This window comes from Balaenoptera musculus, chromosome 9 (assembly GCF_009873245.2).
Source record: "Balaenoptera musculus isolate JJ_BM4_2016_0621 chromosome 9, mBalMus1.pri.v3, whole genome shotgun sequence".
Classification (NCBI taxonomy): Eukaryota; Metazoa; Chordata; class Mammalia; order Artiodactyla; family Balaenopteridae; genus Balaenoptera; species Balaenoptera musculus.
The window spans coordinates 92,233,992-92,255,286 of record NC_045793.1 but is presented as its reverse complement, the minus strand read 5'-3'; the positions used below and the strand labels follow the sequence as shown (position 1 = coordinate 92,255,286).

Sequence of the window (21,295 nt, the reverse complement as noted above, 5' to 3'; positions counted from 1 at the left end):
TTTACTTGTGTGATTTAAAAACTTATTTTAGATAGATCCATACATCCATACTTAGATACATACATGTTTGTATATACTTAGATACATACATGCCTGTAGAAACAGGATAGAAAGACAAGCCAATCTCTTTTTTTTTTAAAGAAAGAAGTAGTTCACAATTTCAGTCTCCAAGTAAAATAGACAGTGAGGTGCTGTCACACAACCAGGAACACATAAAGGAAACTATATACCTGGAAAGTTTTATGTCACCTACCCATGACTGTGTAGCCAGAATCTGAGAGACCTAGGTAGTTTTTACTACTTCAAGATAGAAATTAACCACCTTTGAAATGTTGATCCCAAACAAGCTGTGAATCTCATCACAGGTGAAAAAAAGGACAGAAGGTCCCTGGAGAAAATTGTTCATAGCTTGTACTTTAGTTGCGCAGCGCTCACCGTCTTTAAGTCTGAGAATTGAATTTGCCGTTCCAGTAAGAGATAGCACCGCTGATCTGTTTTGTAAGCTCTGATGGTCTGGCTTTTCTTGTAGCCCTTGAATGGTTTTGAATCTAATGGGCCAGGCCTTCAGTACAAAGTTAGCTGGCGCCAGAAGGATGGTGATGATGAATGGACGTCTATGGTTGTGGCAGATGTATCCAAATACATTGTCTCGGGCACCCCGACCTTTGTCCCATACCTGATCAAAGTTCAGGCCCTGAACGACGCGGGCTTTGCTCCAGAGCCAGCTGTGGTCCTGGGACATTCTGGAGAAGACCGTAAGTGCCTGATGCTACTTCATGTCTATTTTTCCCCAGCAAAGCAGACTTACCAAAGTGCAAGTCAAGGCCATGTCCAGAGGTGCTGAGATTGGGAGGGAGGATGGGAGGCAGCCATGATTTAGCTCAACATTTCTACATCTAAACAGCCTGCTACGTAGAAAATAGGTTCAGCGTGTTAAAAGTTATTACTTTTTAAAAAGATATGTTGTTCTCACAAAGTCAAATGAACAGAGCTCAAAAAAAAAAAACAAAAACTAACATCTATTCTCCATCCTTGATAATACATAGAATCAGGCTGCGGCATGTTTCAAGCCAAAATTAGGAGACAGTGACATTTTTTGCATGAAATTCAAAATGACACTGATACTTCTACCCCCCTTTCTCATCTTTCCCTAGTCCCAATGGTGGCTCCCGGGAATGTGCACGTAAACGTGGTAAACAGCACCTTAGCCGAGGTGCGCTGGGACCCGGTACCTCTGAAAAGTATCCGAGGACACCTGCAGGGCTATCGGGCAAGTGAAAGAGACCTTTCGTGTTCTTTTCTTAGAAACAGTCCGTCGGCCAATGCCAGACGCCCTTTGCTTGGCCAGAGGAGGGCCACCTGTTCATCAGGTATACTGCCTCAGGAAGCCTACCTCTGAAGCATCCCAGCTAGAGCTGGATCGAAATCTTACTGCACACAAAGGGAGAAAAAAATTCTTTCTCCATTTTTCCCACAGATAGTCTACATTCTGCCAACTCAACAGTTACCGCATGCACGAAATGGGGAAAACTAATGTTCAAAAAACTAGAATGTAATGAAATGCACCTAGCTTTAAAACCACACTGACTGTGGTTTTAAACAAAGAAAACTATGTGTTCAACAAACAAAACTATCCAGAAAACAATGTAGACTTTTGTTTTAAATAGTTTATAGTTCAAGATCATAGAGTTCCAACTCAGTCATTCTTATAAACATCAGTTATCTGTGTTCTTGGGACGCACAGAAAGACCGATTCATAGTTTTGATTGAGAGGTGGTCAAAGAACTTTCACACCTACCAAGGAAGTCAAGGCTTTGATTGGTCAAACCCTGACCTCTAGAGGTCAGTTTTTGCACTGCATCATGTTCAACTTTGGGTTTTTGGTTTTTCTTCCTCTAAGACTGCTAGGTTCTGTATATATGTTGATTTCTCTTGAAAGTGCCTTTAAACTCCTAAGATGACTTTAAGAGGGCTTAGTAAACAACAGTTCTGGATTTCTATCCAAAGTTAATCAACACTTTATCTCTTCAAAATCTGTGTCTACAATTTCATACCAAAAAATAAGTATTTTTAATTAAGTGATGCAGTTTGGCATAGTGAGAAAGCCCTAGACTTGAAGTGGAGGGTCTTCTTACCTCTTGATAGCCCAGGGGCTCTTCTGTACTGTAGGAGTAGTAATAATAAAAGCTTCACTGTGGTTTTTAGTATTAAACTAAATGACATATTGTACATGAAGTTGTATTAACTCTGGAAAAGTATGTAAATATTGGGCAGTAATTTTTACCGTTAGAATATTTTATACAAGTAAAGGACACTTAAATCCTTCTGTATGGGTCTCATGCGGTTTCGTTTCTTTGGTTTATTTCACTTAGACTTCTCCAACAACATGGCATAACCGAGCTTCATCACGATTTCTTAATTTCCCTCATTACCTGTGCCTCCTACTCTCCTGCCTCAAAATTGATATCTGTCCGTTGTTCCACTAGTCTAAAATGTACCAAGGGAACTTTCTGGGAAAAAAGATAATAATAAAGCTTTAATTTTGTGAGCCTGAGGGTTCTGTTGGCTCCCTTCTCCATCCCTGACTTTTACTCCTGCCGTTTCAGATTTACTACTGGAAGGCACAGAGTTCATCAACAAGAAACAGACGCCATATTGAGAAAAAGATCCTCACTTTCCAGGGCAGCAAGACTCATGGCATGTTGCCCGGGCTGGAGCCCTTTAGCCACTACACACTGAACGTCCGCGTGGTCAATGGGAAAGGGGAGGGCCCAGCCAGCCCCGATAGGGTCTTCAATACCCCGGAAGGAGGTAGGGTGGACGTGTCACTGAGATCCTAGCAGCGTGTGGTGCATCCTGAGAGACTTTGCGTGACCGATGGGCCCCCAAAGAAAGTATATTCTGGAGAGCAAATGTGATTTTCCCACAGATGAACACGGCACACACAGAGCTGACAGAGTGTCAGCTCGTCTATGGCCTGAGGGTGTGGGGAAGGCTTCAGAGGCTTCCCTGAAACCCCCTTTCTCTTGACTTAAAATTTTTCTCCACAGTCAATCACATGGTCCAAAACTTTGCTAATTTTTTGTTTTTAATTTTTAAAATTTTTATACAATTTTTTTTTTTGGCCGAGCTGCATGGCTTGCAGAATCTTAGTTCCCCGACCAGGGATTGAACCTGGGCCCTGACAGTGAAAACACCAAGTCCTAACCATTGGACCACCAGGGAATTCCCTATTTTTATACAATTTTTAAATGTTACTTTCCATTTACAGTTATTACAAAATATTGGTTATATTCCCCATGTAGTAAAGTACATCCTTGAGCCTGTCTTACCCCCAATAGTCTGTACCTCCCACTCCCTCACTCCTCTATTCCCCCTCCCTCCCACTGGTAACTACTAGTTCATTCTCTATATCTGTGAGTCTGCTTCTTTTATGTTGTATTCACTACTTTATTGTATTTTTTAGATTCCACATATAAGCACTATCATACAGTATTTATCTTTCGCTGTCTAGCTCATTTTACTTAGCATAATACCCTCCAAGTCCATCCATGTTGCTACGAATGGCAAAATTCCATTCTTTTTTATGGCTGAGTAGTATTCCATTGTGTGTGTGTGTGTGTGTGTGTGTGTGTATATATGTATATATATATATATATACCACAGCTTTTTTATCCATTCATCTATTGATGGACACTTAGGTTGTAGAACCTTGCTAATTTGATGCTGACTTGGGTCATTAACTTTCTGACCTGAAGCAAGTTATACAGTTTCTCTAAACCTCAGTTACCTTAGCCAGAAAGCATGAGAGCTAGATGTGATCACCTAAGAAAAATATCTAGAAAGGAAAAGAATCCTCTAGGTTGTAGTTTACTTCTTTCTCAGTGCACCTTTGCAGTTCATGCTAATGTGGAACTGAGTTAGAAGGTTGGTGGTCTTGACAGAATGTGTTGGAAAGAGAAAGGAAGAATCATTGCAAGTGTGGGCCATGGCAAGGGGAGGAGGAAGGGAGAACCAAACACAACTGATGTAGGAGCGGGGGCCAGAGGAGTCAGGACACAGCCACCTGGGAGCCTAGTGGATGAGGAGAAAGGGCCATGTAGTAAGAAAGGCACTAGCATGGCCTTTGCTTATCTTGAATTTTGCCTCAAGCCAGTATTGAAAATGATCCAGATAGCTTCTGTGGATTGCTTAGGTCTTTTTTTTTTAAATAAACATTTTGGTTACAATTTTATTTTAGAGGACAATTCTTCTTTTATTGAAGTATAGTTGCTATACAATATTATGTAAGTTACAGGTGTATAGTCTTTTTTATGACTGAGTAGTATTCCATTGTAGATATGTACCACATCTTCTTTATCCATTCATCTATTGATGAACACTTAGGTTGCTTCCATGCTTGGGCTATTGTAAATAATGCTGCTGTAAACGTTGGCGTGCATGTATCTTCTTGAATTAGTGTTTTTTTTTTTTTTTTCTGATATATACCCAGGTGTGGTTAAAAGCAGTTCACAGACAAACCCTGTCCTGGCTCCTGGTTGAAGGGCTCATGGTGTTGGCAGCTGCCCAACAGCCTCTGAGAATCATCTGTGTCCACCTCCTATCTCATTACAGTGGCTTGTCCTCAGCCTCGTTGCTCCTTGGAGGTTTAGGGCTCCTTCCACTAGAGGCTTTCGCTAGTGAGACCCTACACTGGCCCTTTAGATGGCTCAGGGGAAGGTGCCATAGAAAAGAGAACCAGGGGATTAAAGAACAGACAAGAGAAGAGTAGTCTGTCCAAAGACACAAAGGTAGGAAACATCATGGCTCCTTCAGGGAACGGTAAGTCAGGCAGCCGAGAACGGTGAGGAAAGGGAGGAAGGTCAGCTAGGGAGGACCAAAACAATGGATGGTCTTAAATGCTATGGATATTAACCCTCAAGCCAGGAGCTCTTAACCTGAGGACGGCAGTCTCTTCAGGTGTCAATGAATGGGTTTAAGGAGCTCCGTGAACCCCCTAATATTATATACAAGGTGCGTATATTTTTCTGGGGAGAGTTTGGGGCTGTCATCAGATTCTCAAAGGGGTGATTTGCGGAAGCTTAGAACTATGGGCCAGGACTGTTCTAGGCAAGGCCACCAAGGGTCTGAAGGGGGGCAGTGGCGGAGAGACGAGGAGGGAATGGATACAGTTGAGGTTAGCAGGGTGGATGTGACAGGATCTAGTGTCCCAGGAGATGGTGGAAATGAGGCAGAGGGGGAAATTCAGCTCGACTGCCTGGTTTCTGGCTAGAGGGACAGGAGGTTTTAGGGAACGTGGTAGGTTGGGTAGAGAAGGTCACGATCGTGAGGGAGGGCTGCCATCGTCCATCATGCTCTGAGGAAGTGAATAAAAGAAGACCGGGCATGTTTCCACTGGTAATTTGCCAGCCTCTGCCACGGAGAACCTGACACCCTGCGCTCCTTCCCCAGAGCCAGGGCTGTGTCAGCACCCGGGCTCTTGTCCATCACTGCGAGCTGCCGGGCGTCTCTCAGCTCTCCGGATAAGAGCTCCTCTGCACTTGGGGGGGCTGGCTCAGGCCCAGAGCCTGGCAGGCAGGATGTTCTGACTGGAGACACCTGGTTTGCTGGAGAAAACAGTCCTTAATAGCCCAGAACACAGCTGCTTCTGCTCAACGGTCTGGTTAGAATAGTTCCACTCAGTCACTAGTTTGCTTTTATTAAGACCCCATTCACGAAACAAACAAGTACCATCTCTTTTAAAACCATTGGTTTGGATCCATATAAAGGCAAAGCCCTTATGTATTTGGAGAGGATGGTTTTAATGAATCTAAATGGAAATGGTGAGGGAAAAAGAGGAAAAGCGAAACAGGTTTCTATTAACGTATTTTCAGCTGAATCAGGAACAAAAATGAGTTACAGAAGACAAAAATCTTGGGGAATTCCCTGGCAGTCCAGTGGTTAGGGCTCCGCACTTCTGCACGGGTTCAAACCCGGGTCAGGGATCTAAGATCCCGCATGCCGTCTGGCGCAGCCAAAAAAAAGAGTCTTGATGAGTTGTGTGGACCTGGTGGAATATGTCACTTTAATACAGTTTGAAACATTCAGAAACCTTTGTGTTGACTGTATGTCTCATTTGAAGTCCCCAGCGCTCCATCCTCTTTGAAGATTGTTAATCCAACGCTAGATTCTCTCACTTTGGAATGGGAGCCACCAAGCCACCCGAATGGCATTTTGACAGAGTACACCTTAAAATATCAGCCAAGTAAGTTATGGGGAGAAGGAAACAGGGAAATATGGTTTACGAAGGAAAAAGACTGTTATCTTAAAATACAAACGGGGTATTTCTTTACAGCTGTAGAATATATACATATACCTTCAAGTGTTATTCTAGAAGGAACTTCAAATCATACTTTTTAAAGAAAAATGACATGTGCTTTTGAAAATTAAATAACATGTAGAATAATACAGACCTTGAGCATGGGGTTTAGGTGCATGCTGTCATTATGTGTGTAGGCGTCATGTATTGTATAACCAGCAAATGGTAAGAAGAGGGGTTCCTTTGGCACAAGGCCTCTGAAGATGAGATTTGGGGTTATTTAACAACCCATGACTCCGCCTGCAAAAACAAAGACATGAGAAATGCTATTGCGATTCAACCAGAAAATTCTCCCAGCTTAGAAGCCCATGGAAAATGTATTTCCCCTTGTTACACCATATTATAGGATTTTTTTTTATGGTTTATCCCATAGTTTATTTTTTTATATTTAAAATATATGCAAAAACAATTAAATATCTATGTATATATATTTACATATATACATACATACATTAATATATGCATTTGTATTAGAATCGCAGTGTGACCCTTGAGATTATCATTTTTTAAAATTTTTATTGGAGTATAGTTGATTTATAATGCTGTGTTAGTTTCAGGTGTACAGCAAAGTGAATCAGTTATACATATACATATATCCACTCTTTTTTTAGATTCTTTTCCCATACAGGTCATTACAGAGTGTTGAGTAGTGTTCCCTGTGCTATACAGTAGGCCCTTATTAGTTATCTATTTTATATATATAGCAGTGTGTGTATGTCAATCCCAATCTCCCAATTATAGGACTATGTCAGGTTATCAATTATGTCAGACAAAGAGTGAGTAGGATTACAAAAGTCAGTGTAGTCCAGGTTTAACATTTTTGGTTGACACATTGATTTACGATAGTCTTCCTACAGCAATGAACGGGGAATGCACTTTGTTCTTTTTTTTTCATGGAGGTAACATTGGTTTATAACATTATGTAAGTTTCATGTGTACAACACTGTATTTTGACTTCCATATACACTACAGTGTGCCTACCACTAAAAGTTTAGTTTCCATCCGTCTCCATACAGTTGACTCCTTTACCCATTTCAACCTCCCCCCATTCCCCTTCCCTTCTGGTGACCATTGTTCTGTTCTCTGTATCAGTGTGTTTGTTTTCTTTTGGCTTTTTCATTTATTTTATTACTTTATTTTGTTTATATTCTTATTGACAGTTAACAGCACCCATGAATTAGGCCCTCTGGTAGATTTGAAAATTCCTGCCAACAAGACCCGCTGGACTTTAAAAAATTTAAATTTCAGCACTCGATATAAATTTTATTTCTATGCACAAACAGTAGCAGGATCAGGAAGTCAAATAACAGAGGAAGCGATAACAACTATGGATGAAGGTAAGATGGGTATGTATAAAATCCATATAACGAGAAGTATCGTGAGACAAAAATCTTTAAGTTTATGCTTTTTCTTTCCTTCTTACCATGGAAGTATCCATGCTACCCAATTAATACAAACACTTATCTGTAACCTCTCATTCTGATATATATATATATATATAAGCAGCTATTTAATTCATACTGGAATAATGATTTGATGTTTGTTTTTTAAGTCCCTATGAAATTTTTAAACTTATATTAAAATATTGAGGTGAGAGTGGGAAATTACAGTATTTTGCCACACTTAAATTCAAAGTTCACGGCATGTTTTTTCCTATCTGCAACTTTACCTATATACACACATACACATATGTGTAATACACGCACACACAGACATGCATACCTACACACAAATAAATATATGTAACTGTGGTTCTGGTCTTGATTCACCAGAAAATAATTTGCTAGTCTGCATACTGATTTAGGTTTTCTAGCAAGGAAATCAAAACAGTTATTAAATAATGCATGTACTTTGTGTTTGAGCATGGGACTTCATAGTTTGCTATGCCATCTGGTACAGAAAGCAAAAGAGCCCCATTAAAGTATTTAGAAAAAGAATGAACACTTCCTTTAATACTTCTAAAAATGATTTTGAAAAACTTGAGATTCAATGAAAATGATCAAAAACATTGTAGAAGGTTTTGCATGTCTCTAAATTGTAGAATTGCTTAAGGATCATTTATTTGATTATCTTCCATAGCATAAGAAATTGACATTTTTACCCCAAAATTGGCTTGAAATCTCCTAAGCCTTCTTACATAATAGGCAAGTATGAATAAAGCGCTTTAAGTAATGTGGAGATTTGATTACTGGTAAGTTTGGGAACAAAAACGTACCTTTGTCCCCTGTACCTGATGTGGTACGCTCCATTCTTCTTGCATGCTTTAGCATTTTAAGAAGTGTTTTTATGTAGCTTTACATGCTAACTATATAGTGTCCTATTTCTGTTTCCCTTCATGAAAGCTGGTATTCTCCCACCTGATGTAGGTGCAGGCAAAGGTAAAATCATTCAACTGCATGACTTTCTACATGTGTGAAATTTGCCATGTTAACCATGGGGAAGTGCAGCATGGGTTAAAAGAGAAAATATTTAAAATAAGCTTTGAAGCACCAAAAGGAAGATAAGATCCTGCAAGATCTTGACTTTAAAATTCATGTCTAGTCTTTTTTACAAGGAGAAGGCCACCCATTGAATTCACCTTTTCTCAAGACTTATCCCAGGTCCAAATCCTAATCTTGGCTTTTAATGCTATGACCGTGGCTAGACCAGACAGGACCCAAACTGTACCTTTGCCGCAGACCCTCATGATGGCCATGCCGTCTGTGAAGGGTTCAGAAATGTTAGTCCCGTGATAAAAACAGCCAGTCAGAAATCAGACCAGCCGAGCTTCCTGTTCTAATCTGATTTACCTGTACCCCTCCTAGACACAGCGCACATGTTGCTGGCATCACACTACACTGTCCTCCCGGAATTTCAGCTTAGCCGTACTCCAGCTGCCCTGGGACTGAAAGCCTCCCCAGTGGGATCCCCTCTGACCAAGTGTTCAGGCAGCCCGCATGCTCTGCTCAGCTGTGTTATTCCATTTCTGTCTTCGCCAGACTGCTTAAGTCTCCTCCTGGGGAGGAGCCAACAATCACAGTGAATTACTTTTGTTCTCCTTTATTGCTCACAGCTCTCTGGATGAGGAGGATTGGTTGGGAGAATGGTGCTGGAATGAATTGTAGTATTTCTTCCACCCAAAGATCCCCCCAGTCTTTGACTCTTGGCTCTTGGTAGATTTGTCAGCTTTTTAGGGAGCAGTGGAGGCCGCCCTGCCTCACATGGCAGTGTTCTCATATAGAGCACCCCTGGCCAGGGATTTTCTTGGGCTTTGACAGACTGAACAAGTACAAATTGGAATGAAGAAAAAGTCGACCAAAAGAAATAAGTGCTTTGCCCTAAGTTGTTCAAATCTTGGGAGCTTAGGCCTGATCATATCTTCTCTTTTCTTACAAATCTTATATTCAGAGTCTTGGTAAATTTTAAAACATAGATCAGGTAGATTTGGGAATGATTGAATAAGAACTGTAGCCATTTTCAATCATCTTAATAATGTTTTATAGGTGTTTTTACCCTTGAAAGAACAAAGTTGTAAACATTCAAAATGTTCGCAAGATTGTGGAAGGATGGGAACCTCTCTTTTATATGTGTGCTTCTTTCTGGGGATGATTAGATATCCATTAAAATCCGTGGTGGTTTTACAATAATTTACTGCTGGGTTCCCCTTAGACCCTTTCATGGAAGCATTCCAGAGAAAGCCTGGCCGCTTTCCCTGTGCAGTGGCCATGTCACTGGGGCTCAGCCTAGAGGCAGTAGCCGATTAATTGAGCTGCAGCAGGGCAGTTTGTGTTTTCCGTTGACTTGTCATATTGGAAGAGGACGTGCATGCCACTGGAAAAAAACATCACCCGCTGATTTTTTTTTTTAATTTTATTTATTTATTTATGGCTGTGTTGGGTCTTCGTTTCTGTGCGAGGGCTTTCTTTAGTTGCGGCGAGCGGGCGCCACTCTTCATCGCGGTGCACGGGCCTCTCGCCATCGCGGCCTCTCCCGCTGCGGAGCACAGGCTCCAGACGCGCAGGCTCAGTAGTTGTGGCTCACGGGCCTAGTTGCTCCGCGGCATGTGGGATCTTCCTGGACCAGGGCTCGAACCCGTGTGCCCTGCATTGGCAGGCAGATTCTCAACCACTGCGCCACCAGGGAAGCCCCTCATCCGCTGATTTTAATGAATTCAGACTAACTAAAAGAAATGTCAATATAGCTGAGGTTTTACCATTTGATCTTACTAAATTGAATTGTGAATTACTTCTCATTATAGAGACAAGCAAAAAGAGAGTCTCCGAAGGTTCCTAAAGCCCCCAGTGTTGAAATCTGGTGGAACTCAGATATAAAGAGAAATGGTGTTTAAATTTTTTTTTAAAAGCTAAATCTAACCTTCTTTTCTATATTGTTTCATTTAATAGTGCATCAGTAAGTAAACATTGCTTGCATAAAATGATGATATTTTACCATGATGAGACTTTAAACTGCTAGAGAATAATTTGTTTCCCTGGGTTTCCCTTCCTTAAAAATACTTCTTTTTTCAATCTAGGAATGAATTCTATCCTCTTCTCTGTTTTCCTTCTTCGTGTAGAGTTTAGGGACTTTCTGGGAGACAAGAAAAATAAAAATTCTCCACAATCCTTCCCAATTTTAGTATTTTTAATATATCTTTTATATATATATTTTTAATCTTTTATATTTTAATTTGAAGCACCATGAAACAGAGTAAGAGATGAACCATTGAGAGAAAACAGGTGTGATATCCTTGGCTATAGAAGCATCAGCCTCTAGGGATTTTCATTCACTTATGAAGACAGGAAAAGAGATGGCTCTGAGTTTACATTTTAAAATTTTCTTACAGACTTTAAGAGATGTGAATGAAACCCAAGCTTCCAAATATACAATTACATTGTATGCATTTTTTTTTTTTTTTAAATTTATTTATTTATTTTTGGCTGTGTTGGGTCTTCGTTTCTGTGCGAGGGCTCCCTCTAGTTGTGGCGAGCGGGGGCCACTCTTCATCGCGGTGCGCGGGCCTCTCACTATCGCGGCCTCTCTTGTTGCGGAGCACAAGCTCCAGACGCGCAGGCTCAGCAGTTGTGGCTAACGGGCCCAGTCGCTCCGCGGCATGTGGGATCTTCCCAGACCAGGGCTCGAACCCATGTCCCCTGCATTAGCAGGCAGATTCTCAACCACTGCGCCACCAGGGAAGCCCCATTGTATGCATTTTGTATACAATTACAAAATGATTATCTAAACCATGAAGTAGAAGCCAGGAGAGTTCAGTTAGCTGTATTATGCCAGGCTAACCCTTTTCCTTACCATTATCCTCAGTTTGAGCATGGAAGTAGGTACTCGAAATCTTCAGGAGCCACTTATTTTGGTCTGTGTCTTTGTTTGGTCAAAACTCTCAATATCGGTGTAAGAAACTGTAGCTGTTTGGCTGCTTTTGTTCAATTTCTTTGTCCCTTTAAATAACTTCAGGGTCTGGGGTTCTAGGAAATAGACCTGTGAAGGCATCTATAGAAATGAACTGAAAACACGCAGATAATGGATTTGACTTATGGTCCCAGTATTGCTGATGGATGGACCCTGCTTTATCTGTGGATTATTATCTGCTTTCTCACCTTGGGACCAGTCATCAGGACACTTTTGTGAGGTGACTAGTTGGTGCACAGGAATAGGGAGAAACTAACTGGAAAGTCAGGAACTGAACCTGGCTCTTGACCTAATTAGCAGCCGACTGTGGTCAAACAGGACAGAGCAGAGGACGGCACTGAGGCGCAGGTGACGAATCCTCTCTGTGGTCAGACTCTCACTGTATCATTATACCAGAGTCCACTGCATAGCACATCCAAGGAAACATTGCCTGGCATGTCATAGGTGCTCAGTGAGTGTTAGTTCAGTAAGTGCATGAGTGGGGATTAAAAGCAAGGAGGGTTAGAATTCTCCATGATAAAAGGGGCCAAACCGCATAACCTTAGGAAATTGCACTGTCTTCTCTGGGTGTCTTTAAAAATAAGCTGATTGCTCTTCTGTTGGAAGGTATGGTTCTGCCTTGAACATCTTCCATAATTACCCCAAGACTAAATTCCTCAGTTTCATGATTCCAGAAATTTTTAAAGAAAAGTAATGTTTTGCCTGGGTTCTTTGCCACTGATGTGTTACACACATGTTCATTAGTACTGTTGTAAATATGTCTCTGTTGCTTGATCATACTCCTATCATTATTCCTTTAATAGGAGAACCTCAGACAATGAAGTCAGTTAGGTCCACAGAAAGACTATATATAATTCCATAATCAGTTTTGTTTTCTGCTGTTTCCCACCCTTAGCACAGAGGGGCACACAGTATATATGTGATGGTGCATTAGATCACAGAGGTCAAATGCATTATTGAATTTCTTTAATATACTTCTCTTTTTGATCCCAGGAAAGGCTATTTCATCGAATTTGTTGCAGTGGAGGGCTTTAGCTTCTAAATTATATAACATACTTGGGAATTTTAGAGTCTGAGTAGCCCATTCATGCTTTCTGGTTTACTATGCTAGGATGTTTTCCCAGGGATAATAATTGATCTTATCATTGTTTAACTATCCAAGTTAACATAGCTGTAAATATGTCATTTTTACTTTAGGCTATTGAGGAAAGGCTGATGGAATTGTCAGGCTTAGGTAGCCAAATAACATCTTTTAATGACTGTAGATGTCATCTTAACTAGGTGAAAAGCATATAGCATCGCGTAGGCTCTGTAATTTGGTGTTTCAGGCAGCCGTTTAGATTGCACTATGATTTTTCAGAACATGATACATAACGAACACCCGGCAGGTAAGATCATCTTGCTTTCTGGGGTGTGTCAAGTGAAGTAGTTCTTCTTCCTTTTATTTCTTGGTTCTTCACTTCTGATAAAGAGTATTGGGCTTTTTTTTTTTTTTTTTTTGCAGCTTCTCTTCCAGCGTGCCCTAACTATCCAACCTTCTCCAGAGTAGGTGCTCCTCATCTGGGGTCCCTGAACTCCCTAGAGGCAGATTCTTAAAGAAATGTGTGACTCAAAATAAGTCAGAAGCTGGTATTCTAAGGAGCATCTTTTTCTCACCCAACACAAATTCCTTAAAGACCTGCACTGAGATGATAAATAGCGTGGAAAAGCAGCCACTAGTATGGGGTTTTACCTTGCAGTCTCCCATGTTCTGTGACCTCTGCCCCCGGCATTGTTTGGCAGCTTCCTTCCCGCTGTACATCAGTAAATGGAGACTCTGATGTTCCCTGGGACTGTCTCTCATGGACAACAGTTTACACTGTTCAGGACCCACATCACAGAACTCATACATTTTAATTCAATAGAACTCATTATTTCTGATTACTAATTTATTTCCTAATGCTGTAGTTTAAGAAATGAAGAAAACCCTTTCTGTAATGAAAGTGAAGTAAGAGGGAACCCTGAATTTCAACAGTCAGTTCTAATTTCATTTTACTGGAACAATTTCAGGGTACTTAAGCTTATTTTACATGTTGTGTGTGTATGGTTTTGCAGTTTGATCGTCTGTCTGTTTTATTTTTCTATTGTATATTTACTTCAAGTAGTAAACCCCAGGATCAGCAAACTTACTACTGCCACTGCTGAGACCTCAGCCAATATCAGTTGGGAATATGAGGGACCAGAGCATGTGAATTTTTATGTTGAATATGGTGTAGCTGGCAGTAAGAAATGATTTTGTTACCCGGTTTTTAATTTGGGGGCTGCATTTGAGGAGATTGAGAACATTTTCAGGATGTACTGTGGATCATGTTGAAAAATAACTGGATCCAAATAAATGGATCAGATGTATCTGAAAAAATCAGAGTGAACCATCAACCTATATATTTTATACGTAACTAGGAATCTCTTTGGTTCATGTTATTAAATACAAGGGACATAATAAGTTCCATTGCATATGTTATTTTCAGGTTGTGGTACCTAAAACTGTTCTTTACCCACGACTTGTAAACTAGAGTAATAATGAATAATTATATTTCAATGTTTAATGGATCCCCAAGTCAGGCACTCTACTACATCCTGGCCACATCTACTAGGAGATGGGGCAGCTTTAGTTTTCAGCAGTTTATGAGAACCCAGTGCCCCTCCTTAATGAAGTGTGCTCTGCACGTGATGAGCTGGGTGGCCAGTGAATGTTTGTGACAAAATGTTGAATATAGTCCAACTTTCTGTTTAGGCCTTTATCATGCAAATAAATATTAAAAATAAAACAAAACTATGGGTTTAGAAAAACCAATACTTGGGAAAGGTTGAATCTATAACTTGGATAAATTTTAAGGTATTTAAATTAAGTTTACCGAAAGATTCATCTTGTGAACCTTAAAAAACAATCCTTTCCATAGTTCGATCCAGCTATTTAATGTATAACAGTTCTTTTTAGAAATATCATTAGAGAAACTCAATTTCACAAGGCAAGGTTCAGATCAAGAAGCTTCCTTTGTATCAAAAAGATTTAACCCAATGGGAATATATGCAATTAAAATGCAATCTGAGATCCAGTCGATTTTTCTCTGAGGACGTTTTCATTTAGTTCTTCATTTTCACTGATTTATTTGACATGACTCAACTTATAATCATCTAAAATGATAAACTGAAGCACCCTAGATTTTGTCTTTCGCTTATAAAGTGTATTTTCCTTTCTGGAAGCATTAAGTGACTTCTGTTCCCTTAAAATATTCAAATGTGTTGTTTTTGCAAAATTTCCATAGACAAAGAAGAATGGAGGAAAGAAACTGTAAATGGTTCTCGGAGCTTCTTTGGGTTATAGGGTCTAATGCCAGGAACAGCGTACAAAATTCGAGTTGGTGCTGAGGGGACTCTGGTTTTGGGGGTTCAGAGGGTATGTTTGAGACAGGCCCAGGTGAGGCACACACCACGCCCGTTCTGGCTCCCAGTCAGGGGTGAGGCCACCCAGCGCTCCAGCTGGAGGCGGGAGTGCTGGTGGAGCTGTGTTTTGGGTAGGGGTGTCAACTGTGCGGCCCAGTTGGGTGGGGAGTTGGGTTCTTGATTGTCTTTGGCTCTTTATAGCAAATGAATTACAGAATTGAGCACATCATCTTCTAATCACACGATGGCCAAAACCATTACAAAAGCAGAGGGAAATATGATTCTTAACCTACATGATTTGGATGATTCAATTTTTCACATCATTTACATGTCTAAACTTTCCCTCGGAGTTAGGATGGAATTTTTGAAATGCTTTAGAGCTGAAATAACTCATTGATAAAGTCACAATTTTTTATGCCAGAATGGACTGTAATCCAGCAGAACCCTGCAGTTTGGGTCAGACAACTGATGCAAAGAACGTTAAACTGGTATAGAGCAAAGAAATTGTTCAATGCGTGTATTTCATTATCATACCATATTTGACTGCCTGTATGTATCTTAGTTATGTGAACATTATCACAATACACAAGGACATTACAGTTTCTAAAATAAAGAGAAAAGTTTCTAAAATAAAGAAAAATGTTCTTGTAAGATGCAAGAATATTCCTATTTACTCATAAGATGGAAAACAATCCCCACTTGCTTCAATTTTAAGAAGGGTCGTGTGGTGTGTGTTCATTTTGTGATTCATAAAATCGTGTTATATTCAGTCACTTCATGCATTCTTGGGGGCATGTTGCATTTCCTGTAGAACCTTTAGGCAAAAATGTATTTTTTTGTGTGTCTTTCCTTACCCAAGCATTATGATTTTTAAAATCATTTCTTCTAATTTAGAAAAGATACAAACATGAGTGGTTTTTTGAAACAGAAAGAAACCAAAGGTAATAGTCAATAACTTATTAAATAAAGGTAATATTAAAATACCTTATAAAAATATTCATGTGCTAAAATCATAATGCTTAAGGAAAAAAATTTTTTTCCTTTTTTTGTTTTTGTTTTGGATTTTCATATCCACTTGCGTACAGAGTTCTAGGCAAATACTGTTTTAAACTTAAAAGAGGAATATCCATTCACAGCTAGTGGGATGAGGTACTCAAGTAGATATTCTGCCCATATTTACAACTAGGATGCTAATAATAGTAACAGCCGTGGCATTTATTCAGAGCTAATCTGTACTAGGTGAATGGTTTTCTTGGCTTTTCTCCTTCGGTCCTTACAACAATCCTGTGAAGGAGACAATGTTGTTACCCACTCACACCCCACGTCAACGACCAGTAATGAGAGGTAGAAGGCCTACCCTGTCACCCAGCTAGAACGCAGGAGAGCTCAGCCTTTCAACACTGAGGAGAGGCTCTCACTACACCCTCTGTTCGGGGCCACGGAGGCCCACATCCCAAGGGGAACGGGTTGTCTCAAAAATGACCACCCCGTTCAGCACTTGGGGCATCTTTCCAGCTATTGTGGACCCTTCGTGGCCCCAGTGTACTGCCCACCTTGCAGATCTAGCTAGAATTGGATTCCACCCACAAAATCAGGTTGCGGCATATTTTTTTGGTCCTCTTCTAGGACAGAGGGCAAACCCTTTAGAAAAACATTTTGTCTTCGGTGTTACTATACCTAAAGTAACAGCTGCAGCTGGCAAGTAAGTTCAAGGTGAACAACTATCATGGGTGGGCCATTTTTGTGTGCCAGCGAAGGAGAAATAGGACAAGGTCACAACCACTTATTGTCACCTTTGACGTGAGAGAATGAATATCCATTAAACCCTAGTGACTTTAGTTAACATATTACCTCTAGGAGCAAATACTGTTAACCCAACTTCCTTGTTCTTCCAGTTTCCATGTCTGTCCTGTAGGGATGAACTCCAGGGTGACAGTATTGTCTTCTGCTGCTCTTGCTTTTCGCTCCTCCAGCTAGGTTTTGAGGTGTGAATGCCAGTACTTGGCGTGGAAATATACCATCCTGGCTGATTTTTTAACTCTTCGCGTGAATGAGCTCCTTCTCTCTCTGAGTTCTGCGTATTTCAGGAACCTAGACTCGACTTTCATCTGTGCTTGTTTTATGAATCTTCTTAGCATGACACCGTCTCTGCCTTTGATAGTCTGGATTTTTAAGGTCTATTTCTTAATTTTTTTCCCTATGGCACACACCGGAAAACAAATCAAAGAAGACTAGAGGCGGTGTCCTGCTGTCATGCTTCTCACCCACACTTTTGTTAAGACCCCACCTCCTCTTCTTGCTTTCTCCCCTCCTTCCCTCAATCATTGTGTCTCTTCTCTACTTTCACAAAAGATGTAGAGCAGATTTGCTTTTACTGGGCCCAATAGTTGGGGTGTGTTTTTTAGTGGATTGTATTTTTTTGGTCAACTACCTCCAAACTTTGGCCAAGGTCATTGTTTTCCCTTTCTAAACATTTCTAACTATTTTAACAGGACACTTTTATACGTAATGGGTTCTTCAAAAATAGCCATTTATCTCACTCTTTTTCTTCCATGTTTTTAAAATTTTTTTAGTTTTTATTTTATATTGGAGTATAGTTGTTTAACAATGTTATGTTAGTTTCAGGTATACAGCAGAGTGATTCAGTTATACATATATTCATTCTTTTTTAGATTCTTTTCCCATTTAGGTTATCCCAGAATATTGAGCAGAGTTCCCTGTGCTCTACAGTAGGCCCTTGTTGGTTATCTATTTTAAATATAGTAGTGGGTATATGTCAATCCCAATCTCCTAATTTATCCCTCTCCCCACCTTTCCCCTTTGGTAACCTTAACTTTGTTTTCTAAGTCTGTGAGTCTGTTGTCTTCCGTGCTTATTCTGTTATTCTAAGTACTCAAGGACATTTTCCTCAGAGACCTACTCCCACACAGCACAGGTTAAACATGAGACAACAAGCAACGTGATGGAGAAGATTGTTGTTAAGACTAACTTCTAGGAAACAAAATCAGTTTCATGCCTCTGGCTTCTTTTCTGTTTTCAGATTCTTTATATTTGTCTGTTTGTTTAATGTGTTGCTCTATGGCTTATTCAAGTAATACATGAATATAATTTTACTGTAAAAGTTTTAAATAAAGGGACAATCCTCTGTCACTTTCCTACCCAATCCTACTATTACCCACCCACTGAAACTCAGATTCAAGAAGAGAAAGCCTCACAGGCTTCATTGTGTATGTGTGTGTGTGTGTGTGTGTGTGTGTGTGTGTGTGTGTGTGTGATGCACAGTGGTGGCCATGACTTGGGTTTGTATGTGCATCTGTAGTTAAGATGATTTTGGAATGTCCTGGGAACACTTGAAGCCTCTTATAGTCATTCTGGGCTTCAGATCCCTTTTTATATGGATGGGAAATCAATAGAAGCTATTTTCACTTACATAATTTGTGTTTTATAACAACTTCTGGTGCGTTTGTGTGTGTGTATGTATACATACGTGAGCATGCATACACGTGCACCTCTTAACATACTGTGTCTGCCCAGTCTTAAATAAATGGCATAGTGACATATTTGAAACTTTTTTCTTTAGACATAGGGGCAAAAATTCAAAGTCAACTTGGATGTTCCTTTATCAGCTGTCACTTGGATGTTCCTTTATCAGCTGTCAAGAAACATTTCTACTTTGTGCATAGTTGCATAGCTGCAAACTGCCAGCCGGCAGTTCAATTTTGACAGTTACCATCTCTATTAAGACAGTGTCTATGCTAATACTTGAGGATCTTATTGCAGTTTGCCCTTATCAGTTGCATTTAATTAGATGAAAAATGTAAATGCAGATACTATTTATTAAAGGGCTGTAAATCATTAAGCATATTAAAAACAAGGACTCTGTAACTTCAGTCAAATGCTCCATAGGCTTACACCAGTTGGTTTTTGGCTCAGTTTCAAAGAAAATGTACACATCAGAGGCCGTGTGTGAATTGACAGAACTGTGTCAAAGAGTATGTACTGATGGACTTTTAAAATATTTCAAAGATAGGAAGTCCCTACAACATTTTATTCTCCATAAAGACTTCTGCAGAGTTGATGCCTGGACATCAGTGCTTTATAGCAGTAGCGCATAATGGCTGGTACCATGTTCTTTGGAGTCCGCAGTCTTGGGTGAAGCTCCAACTCTCAGGCAAGGTCTTTACCCTTTCTGAGCATGGGTTTATTCCTCATGCCTACCTCACAGGATTTTTGTGAAGACTGAATGAGATTTTGCCCTCATCACAGTGCCTAGTATAGAATAAGTTTCAAAATGCTAGCTCTCGTTATCATTGTTTTCATCTCCATCCTGATGATGGTTATGGTATGTGTATGGTAGGGGGGCCCTGCCCATACTCACGTTTCAGTTGTGTCTAATGATGATACAACTCAAAACCCCGATAACCAATGAGACACAAGGGGCTACTGGGGAAAGGCTACTGGCAATTTAATTTATACTCCAGAGAATGTATTTCCACTTCTCATTTTATTTCTTCAACACACATCCACATGTTTTTCACATTCCTCTTCACACTTGATTTTAAGCATTTCATTTTTCTCCCTATCCTTTGGGTGGAGAAAAAAGGCAATGAGGTGCTATTTTTGCAACATAGAGCAGAGCCTGGGATAGGTGTCGCCATGCTTCTTTCTGCATCCAGCAATCACATACATCTAACCCAACCATGTTAAGTGGATTCAGAAGAAATTTAATCAAAAAAGAATGATACAGGCATTCTTATGAATTAAAAAAAAAAAAACCTTTTACCTTGATTATGGTCAAAAGAGAAAAAAATCAAGACCTTTTTTAAAAAGATTCATACCAGTGTTTTCAACAAATTCTCATGGGCTTGTCTGAATAGCCATTGATGCTGCACTTTGTCCCATTTGATTGTCACTTTTGAATAATACTGGAAATGCTAATTATTCTGTGTTTTTCTTAGGAGATTTGCATACTATGATTGGTTGAATAAGGGGCTTCACGTTATTTGACTCAAAACAGAATAGAGGAAGACTTAAAGTACATGTATACATGTGAATGAGTATTTTCTTTCTAAACTGGCCACTTATTCCAATAATGATACCACTGATCAAGATATATCTCAAAGTCTTTTGATCGGATTCCGAATGATATTGAATATTGCTTACTGATCCTTTGAGGGTAAATAGGATTTTTCAGAAATTTCCCCAAATCCTTCAGAACCAACTCTTATAAATGAGATGAATAACAACTGAGATAAAAAACAAATCTAAGTAATATTTTGGGTACAAGTCGAGATGTTATAGAAAATAATAAGGTTGCTTATCTTATGTGGACAGGTTTCATGTGTGGAAAGTTTTCTTTTTAAACAGAAGGTTTCCAACACGTTTGGGAAAATTGCAACATCATTGCAATGATATTTTAGCCTCCCAAAGTGGTTCCTTTGAAAGAAAAATACTCAATTAGGTGTATACATTCTGTTCTGTTTAAAATGGTTTTCTATTCTTATCATTGTAGTTAATGTACAATTTATCCCATAAACAGTAAAAATTTTAATTGGTTTGGGACTGTGTTTCTATTGAAAATATATAGTGAAAATAACTATGAACGCAATGCTCAGCAGGGTTTGTTAGCATTGAATGGTGTTAGCAGTCGGATTTCTCTATTTGAATTTTTTTAATTATTGAAGATTTTTCAGAGTTAAGTATTTATGTAACTCCTGATCGGTAACTGACAGATTCCAAGGCGGGGCCACATGTAAAATATAGAAAAGCTTATGTACTATGGCAGTTTTTTTTTTACTACAAGTGACTACAACAGTTGTCACCTCCCCCTGAACCCATTCACACTGACACCATTGATTTGTTTTCCAGCGATGGCAAGCCGGCAGGTGGATATAGCGACTCAGGGCTGGTTCATTGGTCTAATGTGTGCTGTCGCTCTCCTGATCTTAATTTTGCTGATTGTTTGCTTCATCAGAAGAAACAAAGGTGGTAAATATCCAGGTAAGAAAGAAAGATTGAAATTGCCGTATAATACTGCATGATGATCCATTAAACTAAAAAGAAATCATGAGAGTAATCACAGAGATTGCAATAAGTGTATCCTCCCAGAGCCAT

The 21,295-nt window shown here is 39.8% G+C and overlaps 1 protein-coding gene across 18 annotated transcripts in view; it reads left to right on the top strand.

The window, feature by feature from the left end:
* The window catches only part of NRCAM (neuronal cell adhesion molecule), a 312,757-nt gene that overhangs the window by 277,944 nt on the left and 13,518 nt on the right, over positions 1-21,295 (top strand). For 5 of the 18 annotated variants that reach the window (XM_036864167.1, XM_036864162.1, XM_036864168.1 and 2 more), the window contains 7 exons: positions 530-755; positions 1,155-1,270; positions 2,607-2,811; positions 6,122-6,244; positions 7,519-7,704; positions 8,701-8,736; positions 21,050-21,181. In XM_036864167.1, the coding sequence (XP_036720062.1) occupies positions 530-755; positions 1,155-1,270; positions 2,607-2,811; positions 6,122-6,244; positions 7,519-7,704; positions 8,701-8,736; positions 21,050-21,181 (1,024 nt within the window). The remainder of the gene's footprint in view (positions 1-529; positions 756-1,154; positions 1,271-2,606; positions 2,812-6,121; positions 6,245-7,518; positions 7,705-8,700; positions 8,737-21,049; positions 21,182-21,295) is intronic. The other 13 variants (XM_036864178.1, XM_036864173.1, XM_036864175.1 and 10 more) reach the window with 3 other exon arrangements.